At 39.7% G+C, this 15,850-nt stretch overlaps 1 protein-coding gene across 2 annotated transcripts in view; it reads left to right on the forward strand.

Moving 5' to 3' along the window:
* LOC137281667 (uncharacterized) overlaps nt 1–6,655 on the forward strand; it is an 87,156-nt gene extending 80,501 nt beyond the window's left edge. Inside the window, exons 4-6 of one of the 2 annotated variants that reach the window (XM_067813055.1) lie at nt 1,842–1,956; nt 4,867–5,535; nt 5,572–6,655. In XM_067813055.1, the coding sequence (XP_067669156.1) occupies nt 1,842–1,956; nt 4,867–5,535; nt 5,572–6,533 (1,746 nt within the window). In that variant the 3' untranslated portion in view covers nt 6,534–6,655. Of the gene's footprint in view, nt 1–1,841; nt 1,957–4,866 lie in introns of both variants that reach the window. The other variant, XM_067813053.1, reaches the window with a different exon arrangement.
* Nucleotides 6,656–15,850: the final 9,195 nt, after the last annotated feature.

The following is a 15,850-nucleotide window of genomic DNA, read 5'->3' on the forward strand; positions in this document are numbered from 1 at the left end:
CCGACATAATTAACGCCTTCGGAGATAAAACTTTTAGGTTCCAATACACGATGGATCATTGGGTCCTGATATTCATGAATGTTATGGTGGCATGCTAGACCTATTGGTTAAGATATTCATTAGCTTCAAGATAACAATGTGACAAAAACTGAAGGGTTAATATTTGTTTGGATATTCCAAATGTTTTGGGTATTTTTTTCAAATCTCTAAAGAACTTTCAGAAATCCCTGATTCGAATCACGACTAACGTTTTCTGCAAAGGGCAGTTAAATTATCTTAATCGGACACATGCGTTTTTCGAAATGTTTAGAGTTTTATCAAAACATAATTATCACCGCCTTTTTAAACTTCCCGAAGAGAATTCTTTGAAACAGCACGTAGAATTTGGACATTAAATTTACGGAAGAGGCAACTGAAACGGTGTTGGCGTATCGTATTCGTCACATGGATGAAACTCATGGTCAGCGCGTGGGCAAATGTAGTCTTGGAAGTGTAGGGAGCCGTAAGACGCAATGTTCCCCACAATTAAGTAAGTTTTCCTTAATGACCATTGCTGCTTTGGGGAATGTAAGATTCGTGAAGGTCCCGGAGTAGAATAGGCCTTCAGCAACCCATGCTTGCCATAAAAGGCGACTATGTTGTTGGTCACTGGATTGTCTGGTCTCAGACTCGATTATTTATAGACCGCCGCCACATAGCTGGAATATTACTGAGTGCGGCGTCAAACTAAACTCACTCACTCACTCACCGGGAATGTAAACAAAGGCAACGGGAATTTACGTACATGCGTATATTACCTGATCTCGCTCTACTTATGTTTGACCAGCGATATCATGTCCTCGCACCATCCCAAACATTTTGTTAATTATGATTGCTTAACCATCGAAAATTCGGTACGGGTGCGGTTGTTCTAAGCAACCTTGACGCTACGCCAGTCGTAAGGCTATGTACAACGGCATCCTGATTCTTCATCATATGTGCGAGTGAGTTGGGTTTTATGCCGCTTTTAGCAACATTCCAGCAACATCACGGCGGGGAAAACCAGAAATGAACTTCTCCCAGTGTACCCATGTGAGAATCGAACTCGGGTCTTTGGCGTGACGAGCGAACGCTTTGACCTGCAGACTACTCTACCACCCCTTCACCAAAACATCTGTCCTGACGTCACACTGAGTGAGTGAGTGAATTTAATACACCGCATTCAGCAATATTCCAGTAACATTACGGTGCGAAATATGCTTCAGCAAAGTGTACCCATGTGAGAAATCGAACTCGGGTTTTCGGTCTGAAAACCGAGCGTTTGAACCACTAGGCTACCCCTTGCCGTCCATACACCCCACAAAATATACCAAGTTCTTATCCTGTGACCTATCCTTTGGATACACTGGCTGCTGAATACCAGATTCTCCTAAATGCCTATTGCCGCATTGTTAGAAGTCTTCTTCAAATGACTTGCGTTTTCTTTTAATGTCAGTTCAAATGATCGTTATCTTAAAAGTTTCCCTATTGAAAAACTTAACAGATAAATTATCTTTAGTTAAATTCATGATGCATATTTTCTAATGTTACATGACGTTTACTGTGTGTTTTACCCCCAATAAAACCGTCGTTGAAAATGTTTTGTTACAATAAATTAATACGACAAAATGAGAGAATCCCATTTAGTGAATGCTGACAAAATTAACTTACGACTAATCAATAAAATTGTTTGCCAAAGTTGTTGCTCATAAAATGCGCCTAAAATCCATAAATCAAAAGTTGTGAAAGTCATTACGAGAATAATGGTCTTCCCTTCAAACCGGCACCTGCGTAACCCCATTATTAATTGTTCTTCTCCTCAGGTTCTGTGCCAATGTACGTCTGGTATTCTGCAAGGCGAGGCTTATGTGTTGGTTGACTACGAGAACTTTGGCGGTGACAAAGGCGAGGTCGGCGTGCATGCCCGGATGTGCGACAGTAAGTTTTGTTGTTTGCTCTTTTAAGCCACACCCAGTAAAGGTACAGGTGTACCTGTAAATTACAAACTAGCTAATCTAGTGTTTGACAGCATGAACATCGACATACGCAATTGGGATACGATGACGTGCAAACCATTCCGCGAACCAGACCACTGGATCCTGTTAGTCGCCTCTTTCGACATGGGTAGTTGAGATGAGATAATATGTGATCGTTCCATAATATGCCATCATACGATAATAATTGTGTGATCATACGATAATATGCGATCATTCGATAATATGCAACCATGCATATGTATGGCCAGAAGACAATCCAAGCTTGAAATTAGGAACAGAATATTACGAGCGCCATAGAAGACAACGTTCATCCCGTAGTCCTCAAATGACTCAGGTAACAAATTAAAGTCAAGTTTTTAAGTACAGAGGGACGATGGAGTAGCCAAGTGGTTCAAACGTTCGCGCGTCATGCTGAAGACCCAGGTTCTATTCGCTTTATGGTTACAATTTGTGAAATCCATTTACGGTGTCCCCCGACGTGATATTTATGGAATATTGCTAAAAGCGGAGTAAAACCCGAACTCAATCACTCACCCATCCATAAGTCGAAAGGAACTAGTTTTAGTAAAACCTTCTGCGTGAAAATTGAATCTGTGAGTCATTCGAGAATGGGTGTAGTAATTTGAAGAGCGAGCAGGAAAATGATAATGATTGAATTGATGATCGAATAACGTGTACAGCTATCAAACTGCCTCGGCCAGAAAAATGGGAACTGCTTCTGTGAACTATTTATAGATAAGAAGTAAGTCTTTTACACTTTCGTTGCGCGATGACCAGTTATGCTTGGAGCCGCGATGAGTTAACGGCTGTTGGTTACTACGGGGATCTTATGTCATTCTGCAAGCATGAAAGCGTTCGCTGGTCACGCCAAAGACACAGGTTCAATTCCCCACATAAGTGCAAAGTGTGGAGTCCATATCTGGTGTCCCCCTCCGCGATCATGCTGGAATGTTGCTAAAAGCGGCGTAGATTCAAACTCTCTCCTCTCCAGACATGATATGGAATGGGGCCATCTGGTTTGATTGAGTACCCTTACATAAGAGTGACACAGATGTCTCCCGATGTTGCCGAATGTGAAGGTGCCGATTGTCGTTTACCGATGGTGCCGATATGTCCTTATCCATCAGAAGGGGAGTGACTATGTTGTTATTATGAGTCATCTTCATCTTCTTATATCCGCAGTCATCTTCATCTACGTTTAACTGCCACTCTTTTAGAAGGTTCGGTAACACGCGATGAAGCTAGCGAAGAACACGTGGATACAGTGCTTTTCAAAAGAAAGTGTTTCTGGCTGCACAGATTCGGTGCAAGAATACTTTCGTAATACTACAAAGATATTGCCTAGATAATGAAACTGAAGCGAGGTAGTAATACGAGTGTCAGGATAGTACTGGGGTGTCGAGATAGTACCTTGATAGTGCCTTTATAGACCGACTACAGTGTTATGCTAAGATAATGTCTTGATACTAAGATAGCGTCCTGATGGTGTCAGGCTAGTACTGAGGTGTCGAGATAGTACCTTGATAGTGCCTTTATAGACCGACTACAGTGTTATGCTAAGATAATGTCTTGATACTAAGATAGCGTCCAGATGGTGTCAGGATAATACTGAGGCAGTGTTGAGATAGTACTGTGATAGTGTCTCTATAGACCCGCCACAGTGTTGTACAAAACCACAATGTCATGATGCGTAAATAGTGTCGTGACAGTAATGCGATAGTGTCAGGATAACACTGAGGTGTCGAAATAGTACCGTGATAATGCCTTTATAGACCGACTACAGTGTTATGCAAAACCCAAATGTCGTGTTGCTCAAATAGTGCCTTGACAGTGATGCGTGAGTGCCGTGATGGTACTGCGTTTGACCTTTATCACATGTTCCCATACCTTGTTTTGACTAGGACTGACACGATTCACCCCGATATCGATTCGATTCGATTTATGATATTTCACCCTCGATTCGACCATTTTCGATTTGATTCTTCATTAGGTAAAACGTCGGATATCATTAAGTCTCATAGTATATTAAAACATATCACATTGTAAACCTTATCCAAGATTTGACTACGAACTCAATCACTTTCTTGTCTCCATGCCAAGTTCCATAGGCGTTGGTAAGGTAAAAGTTTCAAATGTCAATCTCATTTTGAATGTTCTCACACATCCCGTAGTTGTCAGCGTCGATCGTAAAAGTAAATAAATAAAGCAAAACCTTCAAAAGTCAAATGTGTGGAAATGATTTAATCAGTTATTCAAATATCGAATGGTGATCAAGGTTATCAAAAGTCGAAATTAAGGTGTACGATTCTATTTTCGATGAATCTAACTGAATCGTTGCAGCTCTAGTTCTGTCTTGACCTGATTAAAAGAGTACCGTACATTACCGATCAGTGCTTAGCCGCTTTTCGATTGTTTTAATGTAGAATCAACCTGTTCTGTCTCACATGACGACAGCGGTTTGCTTTTTCCTTGTAACTCTCAATTTTCTGTCACCAAACGTAAGGCGGTAATGAGAATAGTCGCAAATTCACCACGGGGAGAGTTCTATAAATATACAACTTCTTTAACATTGATTCCTGAAAGATGTTTCTGTGTAGCTACTAACACCATTATCAAGCAGTTTGTTAGTAGAATCACCGAAACATAGCTCATACTGATTGTAAAGGCGTTGCAGATCCATAGGACTCTCACCGTTGTTCATCACAGCAACTTCTAAAGGCTACTTAAAGAAGTTTACAGCAAACCTCTATAATACCCAGGAATCTGTTGTAATTTCCTACTGGTTTAGAGATGCATTTGTACTTTATAAAGATGACAAAATGTTAAATGTGTTACTCCGTGTTTTCTCCAGGGGATGTTCCACTGCCTGAAGGCGAACCCGACGCGACTGAAATGAGAGACTACAAACGTGGACTTGACCATGGCCTGAGCAGCTTCTACAAACGAGCAATCCAAAGCGGACTGAGTAGCTTCTACAAGCGAGGCCATTATAACGGCTTGAGCAGTTTCTATAAGAGGGACCGTGGCGTAAGCAGCTTCTACAAGCGAGCAAGAGAAAACGGAATGAGCAGCTTTTACAAACGAGACCCCATGCGACATGTGAGCAATTTCTACAAACGGGATTTGGACCACGTAAGCAGTTTCTATAAGCGAGCTCGGGATGATGGCCAAAGCAGCTTTTACAAGCGGAGTCGCGATGATCTCAGTGGCTTCTACAAGAGAGGAGTAAATGAAGGAATAAGCAGTTTCTACAAAAGAGGTGTCGATGGTGATGTCAGCAGTTTTTACAAGCGTGCTCCCGGAGGTGACCTCAGCAGTTTCTATAAGCGCTCTCCAGGAGATGACCTGAGCAGATTCTATAAGCGTGCCCCAGGAGGTGACCTCAGCAGTTTCTATAAACGTGCCCCAGGAGGTGACCTAAGCAGTTTCTATAAGCGCTCTCCAGAAGGTGACCTCAGCAGTTTCTATAAGCGTGCTCCAGGAGGTGACCTCAGCAGTTTCTATAAACGTGCCCCAGGAGGTGACCTCAGCAGTTTCTATAAACGTGCCCGTGGAGGTGACCTCAGCAGTTTCTATAAACGTGCCCGTGGAGGTGACCTCAGCAGTTTCTACAAGCGTGCCCCTGGCGGTGATCTCAGCAGTTTCTACAAACGCGGTAGGAACCATATCAGTAGCTTCTATAAGCGGTCTCCTGAAAACGATCTCAGTAGCTTCTACAAACGCTCCCCTGGAGGTGACCTCAGCAGTTTCTATAAGCGTGCTCCAGGTGGTGACCTCAGCAGTTTCTATAAGCGTGCTCCAGGTGGTGACCTCAGCAGTTTCTATAAGCGTGCCCCTGGAGGTGACCTCAGCAGTTTCTATAAGCGTGGGTTTCAGGACAGCAGCTCCTTCTATAAGCGTTCCCGGGGAGACGGACTGAGCAATTTCTATAAGAGAGCGCGAGATGACGTGAGTGGATTCTATAAACGGGGACTCAATGAAGGCCTCAATAGCTTCTACAAGCGAAGTGTTAATGACGGAATGAGCAGTTTCTACAAACGAGGACTAAGCGACGTGAACAGCTTCTACAAACGGGGTCTCGACAACAACATGAGCAGTTTCTACAAAAGAAATGGTGATGACCTGAGCAGCTTCTACAAACGCGCAAGGAACGATTTAATGGGCTTCTACAAGCGTGGTGGGGAAGACAGCGACCTCAGCAGTTTTTATAAGAGAGCACGTGACGAATTATCTGGTTTCTACAAACGTGGCCTTAATGACGTCAGCGGATTCTACAAGCGGAGTCCGGCAGATCTAAGCTCATTCTACAAGAGGATGGCAAATGGCCTCAGTCGGTTCTACAAGAGGTCAAACGAAGATCTTAGCAGCTTCTACAAACGGGGCACGGACGTCAGAGAAGACAACGAACTTGAAAACGAGGCTGACAAACGATCACGTGACGACGTGAGTGGTTTCTATAAGCGAGGACTTAGTGATGTCAGTAACTTTTATAAGCGAGACGAAAGCGAGGCTTTATGACGTTACCTAAGATAGGTCCACGTGACCCGAGGTAGCAGCTCTGAACTGCAAACAGGCAGAGGAGTTGAGGAGTGGAAATTTGCAATGTGTTCTCTGGATTAAAACATGGATACTATTTATTCTATCAGTGTTATATTACTATTTTCAGAAGACACTTCTTACAAAATATGACACTTGTTACGTCAACACGAATACAAGACTTTTAAAAATCATGGGCATAATACCACCATATTTTAAAATACAATAATAAACAAACAATGAGATGTGAAATGTGTCTGAATGCATTACCACTGTGATACAAATTTGTGTGATAGTTTTGAAAAAAGTAAATTAAGTCAAAATAATATTATTACGGTTCGTTTTTATGTTTGAATACAAACTGCATTTTCAACATCGGGTTTATTACGTAACTTTGAGATAGCGACTCCTATGAAAAATGAAAACACGACATTTGAACGTTTTCGTTGTTTCAAGGGAGATAACCGCGGTAGCTACGGAATTAAAACATTAGTTTAACAGCTAGAATGGTAAAGGTACCGGCGTTCAAGGGTTTGTTATGGAGAGGGCTAACAATTAGTCCCTAATGAAGAAGCAAATGAATGTTATATCACAAAATCAATGGTTAATAAAACGGAATCAATGATGTACATGAAATATTACCGCCCGATTACCCAGAAAGCTAATCCACTGTTTCAAAGTACGAGCTCTGTTTGTGTGCTCCAGTAGGCTGTACTAATGGATAAAGATTTTGTGAATGTAGAATGATTATACGTTAAGGAAATAAAAAAGCAAGGTCAGATGTATTATTGATTGGTGATGTCTGTTGTAATCGACTGAAGACCATTCGCAGTTCACTGCGTGTAATAATCGAAACCTAAATTTATCGGAAGTCATCGGTATTAAATGTTTTGCTGAGGCAGCGATTTAGTGGGACGTCAGTCATCAGGATGTGAAGCGAGAATTCGTTTTTGTCATTCTATAGTGCAACACATTCAATTTAGCTCTAAAATCTCTTCTCTGTGTGTAAGATGATATACCCTCCGAGGATTCGAAAAAAACACCATCTAACGTGTAATCATCGGTTCGACTCAGTCGTATCTTGGTCATCTCGAACAGGACTGAGAAGAATCCATATTGGACATAGCAGCAATCACGTAACTGTGATGTAAATATTTGAACGAAGAATTGGTATAGTTCATTGCTAGTTTGAAAGAAAATCGTCACTGTGTAGGAGTTCTACTCGGAAGTATACTGTAGTAAACAGGCTAGAGTTAGGATGCATCAGTACGCATCAAGAAGTCGAAAACTGACTCATAATTAGACGATAGGATACGAGAGGTGAGCAACAAAAATGCCACATGTATTCTACCTAGATACCCAAATGAGACATGAGAGTTATCCGGGCCAGGAGCGAACCCAGGACAGATCTGAAGTCCTGCAGCGCCCCCACCACCATGTTATTTGGGTTTTTTTCGAAAAAATAGAACCCACAAAAACCAGTTCCGGATATACTTACCTGGAATGGCTTATTTCCTACAATTATGAGAATATATTTTCACGGGGATTTACCGTAAATAAACTGTTATATATTTCTTAAAAAAACCTAACACTTATATCATAACATTTCTGAGCAATGACATAAAAGCTCTTTCGGCAAAAGTCAGTATTCTTTTTGATAATAAAATGTTGTGTATCACATGATTTACTTCAAGTACCAAAATCAAAAAATATTATTTATTTATTTATTGTGGGGTGGGGGTGGGGGGTGAATGTTCGTGGGATTCACAGATCTTAGTATACAAATTATATGACCAGTGCTAGTTATATCGACTGTAGCCATTTGTTGCATGTGGTGTTGTGAATACTTTAGACTATCAGCTAGTCTCAGAAATGAACATATTTTACTGAGAAAACGTTCATAGTGAAAAAAAACGAAATGGAGCCCTGAGACTTTCTTCATTTTCAGGAGCTATGGAAATCTAGACTTGCCACAATTTCTAGACTTGCGTGGGCTTTCTTGGATATATATACTTCAGGGTCTGTACGACAGACTATGAATACTTATATAACTATATTTTGAACACATCGCACGTCTTGCCATTTCAATGAAAGGACATCTTTCTGTTCCTGATCAGCCAAACCCTTTCCAATAGACCGGATCTATATACGGTGGTACATGTGTCTCTGGAACACATGCTTCCTCTTCATCTGGCTGAGGAGCAAACTCACTGGTATCATTTTGCACAGATGGAACCTTAAAATACTTCTTAGTTGTCATTCGAGTGCTGGACGACATGTTGGCATCAAACACGCTTGAGTGTAATCAACCTTTCATAGAAAACGAGTCAAATGTCACGAAACAGATCCATAACATACACATGTAAAAAATGAGGAAAAGAAACAAGTGTATGCACGTGCCCAAAGCACTTCCACTCCACAAAAAGCATAAATCACAATGTGGAATTTAAATTAAAAAGCATACGTCAGAAGCGAATTGCCCCATACGCAGACCCAAATGAGCCGAGATTGCTGGTGTTGAGGTGTTTTGGGCGCGGTAATAAGCCAGGTGCTTTTAACATGCATCTTTTGTCAGAAGTGGCGGCTGAAGGTACTGGTAGTAATTCATCACATGTTCAGCCTGTGAAAGGGGTTAATGGGAGTTGTAATATGTCGCAACAAAGCCCAACAAAGCCCAACAAAGCCCAACATACGTGTTACACTGATTGTTATGCCATTGCCCACCATGATTATGTAATCTTGACGATTTTCGAAATATTTTTTTTGAAAAAAAGGTTCCTGATATTGTCAGGCGCTGCATGGAGAATTTCCAGGGCCAATTGTCCTTTCCTTTGTCCCTAGCTGGTATGTGTAGCATTACCAATTGTGATTTATTTCAATCTATATTTTAAGTCCGGCATGTTGAATCGGATATGTCGAGCATGTTTTAGTTCGAAATGGCAACTGCAACCGTTGGGCTTGATTAACACAAACTGTACCACACTGGGGCGTCATGGTAGCTTCGTGGTTGGGGCGTTCGCCGTCGCCTTGAAACTGGAATATGTCATATAAACCACGCTCACTCACTCACTCACTCTATGGATTTAATACTGAGAATACCGAATTACAAACGACTCTCCATCAGCATCATTCTCTTCCACACCGTTACCTTCATGAACGTCATTTTGTTTGGGTCTTTTGAAAATCGCTGCGGACATCTTGAACATGTCTCACTTCTTTCGACTTTGACACAATGGCGTCCAACTTTACCCAATGTAGGACAGTTCTGCACATGGCACTAATTTCTGGTTTCGGAATCAGGGACGAATTTCACAGCCTTTCGTATTCTGGTTTGCTGAGAGTGTGGGCGACAACTCACTCTCCCACATATCTATAAACGCCTGTTTAACCACAAACCACCCTTTCATACACGTACACCCCCATTCACACACTTACTCGACTGTTCACACAATTACTCACTTACTCGCCGATTCACCGAATTATCAGCCGAAACGTGTGAATCCATTGTCCCAACGCAGTGAAAATACAATACAATACAATACAATACAATACAATACAATACAATACAATACAATACAATGCGTAGTTCGTCTGTAGTACTGGTGACCGAATCCCGAATCAGTTTCTAACTTATGTTCCCTTACTTTTTGTGTGTGTAACAATACACGTGCAATACTGTTGCAATAATGGTGTTGTTTGGATAGCAATACTAGCATTACACTGCCGCTGTACTGGTGACTCACAGTATGGATAACAACAGGATCCCCATATGGACTAGAATTATTGAGTCTCCGTATGGATAACAATGCTAGCATCACACCGCAGTGCAACTAATGAGTCATAGCATGGATAACAACGCTATCTCTATACGAACTTGTTCTAATGAACCACGGCGTGGATAACAATATTAATATTAATCTGCTGCGTGAGTGAGTGAGTTGGATTTTACTCCGTTTTAGCAATAGTCCAGCAATATCAGCAACACGCACCAGAAATGGGCCTCACACATTGTGTCCATGTACGGAATCGAACCCGTGTCTTCGGCGTGATGGGCGTACGCCTCAACCACTATGCTTCCCCACTGCCCATACAACTAATGAGTCGCAGATAAAAACAACATCACCATATGTAATACTAATTATTCACTGCATGGATAACAATACTAGCAACACACTGCTGGGGTACTAGTAAGTCGCAGAATAGATAACAATACTATCGTCACATGACGTGGTTCTAATGATTTGCGGTGTGGATAACAATACTAGTGTCATAAATCTGAAGCAGTATTGTCTTGAAGTGTGTTTTTCTGCTGCTGCGGAAGTGACACCATGTAAGGATAACAGGTGTTCACTTTACTGCAGTACCAGTATTACTGGACGAAGTGTTCCCATAAAGTACTTGATGTAATGTCCTGCGTTATTAATTATCCAAATAAGGATAAGAGTGTTTGATTTGGATGTGAGTTAGTTGGTGTGTTGCTAAACGCCGCACTCAGAAACATTCCAGCCATATGGCGAAGGTCTGTAAATAATAGTACCAGACAATCCAGTCATCATCACAGAGGTCATCTATCTACGCAACTGAGATCAGATGACATGTGTCAACCAAGCCGCGGGCTTGCCCACCCGATCTCTTTAGTCGCCCTTCATGGCAAACATGGATTGCTGATGACCAATTCAAACCCGGACCTTCACTGGAGACTCGATGTAAGGGTGACGATGCATGGTCTTTACTGATGGGCTACTAACGACTCACATTGATGCCAACAATACTGGTATGATATTAATGATTCACAGTATAGATAACAATATTAGCGCATACTGCAGTAGTAGTAATGATTCACAGTATAGATACCAATATTAGCGCATACTGCAGTAGTAGTAATGATTCACAGTATAGATAACAATATTAGCGCATACTGCAGTAGTAGTAATGATTCACAGTATAGATAACAATATTAGCGCATACTGCAGTAGTTGTAATGATTCACAGTATAGATAACAATATTAGCGCATACTGCAGTAGTAGTAATGATTCACAGTATAGATAACAATATTAGCGCATACTGCAGTAGTTGTAATGATTCACAGTATAGATAACAATATTAGCGCATTCTGCAGTAGTAGTAATGATTCACAGTATAGATAACAATATTAGCGCATACTGCAGTAGTTGTAATGATTCACAGTATAGATAACAATATTAGCGCATACTGCAGTAGTAGTAATGATTCACAGTATAGATACCAATATTAGCGCATACTGCAGTAGTTGTAATGATTCACAGTATAGATAACAATATTAGCGCATTCTGCAGTAGTAGTAATGATTCACAGTATAGATAACAATATTAGCGCATACTGCAGTAGTTGTAATGATTCACAGTATAGATAACAATATTAGCGCATTCTGCAGTAGTAGTAATGATTCACAGAATGGGTAATAATTAAAAACACATACTGCTGTGGTAACAACATGGATAACAATACTAGCACCATACTGCTCTGGGTAATGACTATGGATAACAATACTAGCGACATACTGATTGAACACTAATGATTTACAGTATGAATAACAATACCAGCAAAAAACAGCACTAGTACTAATGATTCAGACTATGGACAGCACCATACTGTTTTGGTCCTTATGAACATGGATAACAGTACCAGCAACACGCTGCACTGGTATTAATGATTTACAGTATGCATACCAATACTGACAACATACTGATTGAGTACTAACATGAGTAACAATACTGGTGCTGTGCTTTGTAGAACTGGTGAAAGGGATAACACTTCTTGTGCTACACTGCTCTACCACTAATGACTGGTGAAAAGGATAACACTACTTGTGCTACACTGCTCTACCACTAATGACTGGTGAAAAGGATAACACTACTTGTGCTACACTGCTCTACCACTAATGACTGGTGAAAAGGATAACACTACTTGTGCTACACTGCTCTACCACTAATGACTGGTGAAATGGCATTAGTAGATACTTGATCTAAAACTTATTTACTCCTAGAGGCAGCTGAAATGGATAACAATAACTGAGCTACACTGCTCCACTACTAATGACTGGTGAAATGGAGAACAATACCTCAGCTGCACTTATCTACCACTAATGACTATAGTTCAAATTTGTTTATTCGAAAGTAATTAAGGCCACCAGCTCATTTTACATGTGAGGGTATGAAACGATGCATATTATCTATAGAGCACCAGCTGAATTGAGCAAAAACGTTATTATGAATACATACATAAGTTCAGGTTACTAACCTAACTTCAGTAAAGTAAAGTGAAGTAAAGTATGACGAAAAACATACTTAACGAGACATTCAGTGGTATGGCTAATGAAATTACAAAGTTGAAACCTTCCATGTAAGGGCATTAGGGATTGGTAATTCACGGATGAATGCACCATAAAGCAACACAACAATAGCGTTAATATGGAACACCACATGTAATGGATATGCAAAGTTATAATAATAACATATGAGTAAATACATTATGTTAACTTTAACTTTAAAGACTTGCCCATTATTTAATGCAAAAGGTACACTATACAAGACAGTCTATGGTGTCCTTATCAATTTTGCTCAGAAATATAGTTTAAACTGAAGGTACTAAAGATAATAGTACACAGATAGTGAGCATCTAGAGTCTAAGCATAAATAGCATTGAAACCAAAGGTTTGCAATGGAAAGTACCGCCAGACCATTTTGCAACTACAAGAGGCAATATAACCATTATATTATTTTATGGAGCACCGTAAGAGATACATATAAATATAATGAGTTATATATATAAATGCATGCCATTGTTGTAGTTCCCTAGATGATTTCCACACCTTATACTGTGGAGAGTACATATTTCAGTCACAGTCAACTTAATATCAGATTTGCACAGCAGATATATTATATAAGGGCAAAACAATGGCATTACCTTGCAGAGCACCAGTATAGTAAATACATATACGTATTTTTGATGCTTGGCATTGATATATTTCTTTTATTAGATTCTATAAGATTCTACTACAGGGATACATGCTTCACCAAGGAAACAATAATGTATTTTAATATCAGATTTCTACAGCAGATATATGTACACAAAGGCAACAGAACACTATAGTATAAGAGTGCAGGGCTTCCAAAGTCTAAGGAAAAGTGACATTGCAACAAACAATATGCCAAGGCTGTACCACCAGACAGTTTTACGTATATGAGCAATATAATAAATATGTTACTTCATGAAGCACCAATGTTGTACATACATGTAGATATAGTGAATACATGAGAAAATAGGAAAATACTAGTAGATACCGCTATGTTTTCCCTTGAAAGATTTGATACACTTTATACTACAGAGGATATATACTTTTCCAGACAGTCAGTAATATACTTGTTACCAAATTAACAAAAGCGAATGCATTATTACACAAGACAACAAGAGCACGGTAGTACGAGAAGGAAGTGCTACTTCTGAGAAGCCAACAAGAGCTGTATATCAGCCCAGTTTACATATAGCGTTACTTTATGAAGCGCTAAGTTTAGAGTACCAAGAGCTACAATGAATGTATATAGAGTACGTATTATCATTATATTAATTTCAAATATTTTGCACGTTTTTTTAACGCAAGAAAGACATATTTTGCAAGACAGTTCACCAAGTATTGATTGTCAGATTTACAAGGCTGATACACTTTTTGTGAGGATGGTGAAGTACAATAATACATGGGTAAAATAATATTTCTAAGGTCTAAATAAAAGGGACATTGTAGCAAAAAATGATATTCAATTTCTTGAACAATGACAACACAAAAGGGACATAATCTTTCTTCCGGTGGAATGTTGCATCTTCTGCCAACCCCAATCGTTTGATTGTGATTTGAACAGCAGAATTTACTAGTGCTATACGGTATACATGTATGGGTACAATAGATAGGTAGTCTTCTAACATTCACTTTAATTTGCCTGTAAAGCTTAACTTAGAGTAATGGATTAGATTACTAAACCATGACTGTTTATCAATGGCCACACATGTTTGTTTAAACACACTAAGAAAATGATCAGCATTTTCGAAACCCTGTTCAATCCAAGAAAAACCAAGCTCTAAACTAAATGATATTTTTTGTACCTTAAGTGCCCAACAATCAATTCCATTTTCTCCCAGTTTATAATGGTAGAAGTAGATATGCTTTAATATTGCATTATCTGGTTGGAATACTAGTCCTAGCCAATAACTAATTCTACTGACATGTTGATTCACCTTGACAGAATAGCGTCCAAGATTTGGTACCGCCCTACCTAGGTGTAGAATGTCCTTTTATCCATGCACTCTAATAATACTGGGTGAGGGATGAAATCCCCAGACTTCACTACCATACAGTAAAATAGGCGTAATCTTAACATCAAAAATATGCAACAAAACACGTGATGAAAGATTCATTGAATTTGGAATTTGGGGCTTCAGTAACGACAGAACCTTTGTTGCCCGCTCTGACAATGTCTTTAGTGTGAGATATCATGATCCAGAAGAGGAGAAGTGGACTCCGAGATACTTATAGGGTGGGACTATATCAATAACGCCACCATTGAGTGTGAAACGTTCATATTTTTTAGTCTACTGCCTGAAGACTATCACTTTAGTCTTGTCAATATTCACTTTTAGTTGTCATTTGTCGCAATATCTTGTCAATTTGTCGACTCTTTTCTGTAAACCTCCAACTGTACTGTCAAACGTCGCAACATCGTCGGCAAAGAGCAACATAAAAGATACAGTAAATATATGTCAATATATCTTTGAGTATCCATAGACAAAAAATTAATATCATTGATAATGAAAGAAAATAAAAATGGTGACAACTGGCATCCTTGTCTAACGCCAAATAAGCAATCAAAAAAGATGGTATTACCATCTTCTAAAGAAATACAAGCCTTTACACTTGCATACATATTACAAAGTAAACGGAACATTTTACCTTTAGTGTTACCTGTCCATCACTTATAAAACAATCCTTTCCAAACAACGGAATCGACAAACGTATACAACCTGCCCTTACGCAAGGGCAGATACTTAGTAATAATAGATTCAAGTATGAAAATATTATCAGTTGTTCGGATCCCTTTGTGAAAACCTGCTTGTTCAGAAACAAGGAGCGTTTCATCTTTTGCTCATTTATCTAGTCTGTGGTTGATTACCTTCGCAAATAGTAATGGCTGGTGAAATGGGTAACGATACACTGCTCCAGTACTAGAGGCTTTTGAAACGGATAATAATACTTGAGCTACACCATTTT

The sequence above is a fragment of the Haliotis asinina genome, chromosome 4 (assembly GCF_037392515.1).
Source record: "Haliotis asinina isolate JCU_RB_2024 chromosome 4, JCU_Hal_asi_v2, whole genome shotgun sequence".
Taxonomy (NCBI): domain Eukaryota; kingdom Metazoa; phylum Mollusca; class Gastropoda; order Lepetellida; family Haliotidae; genus Haliotis; species Haliotis asinina.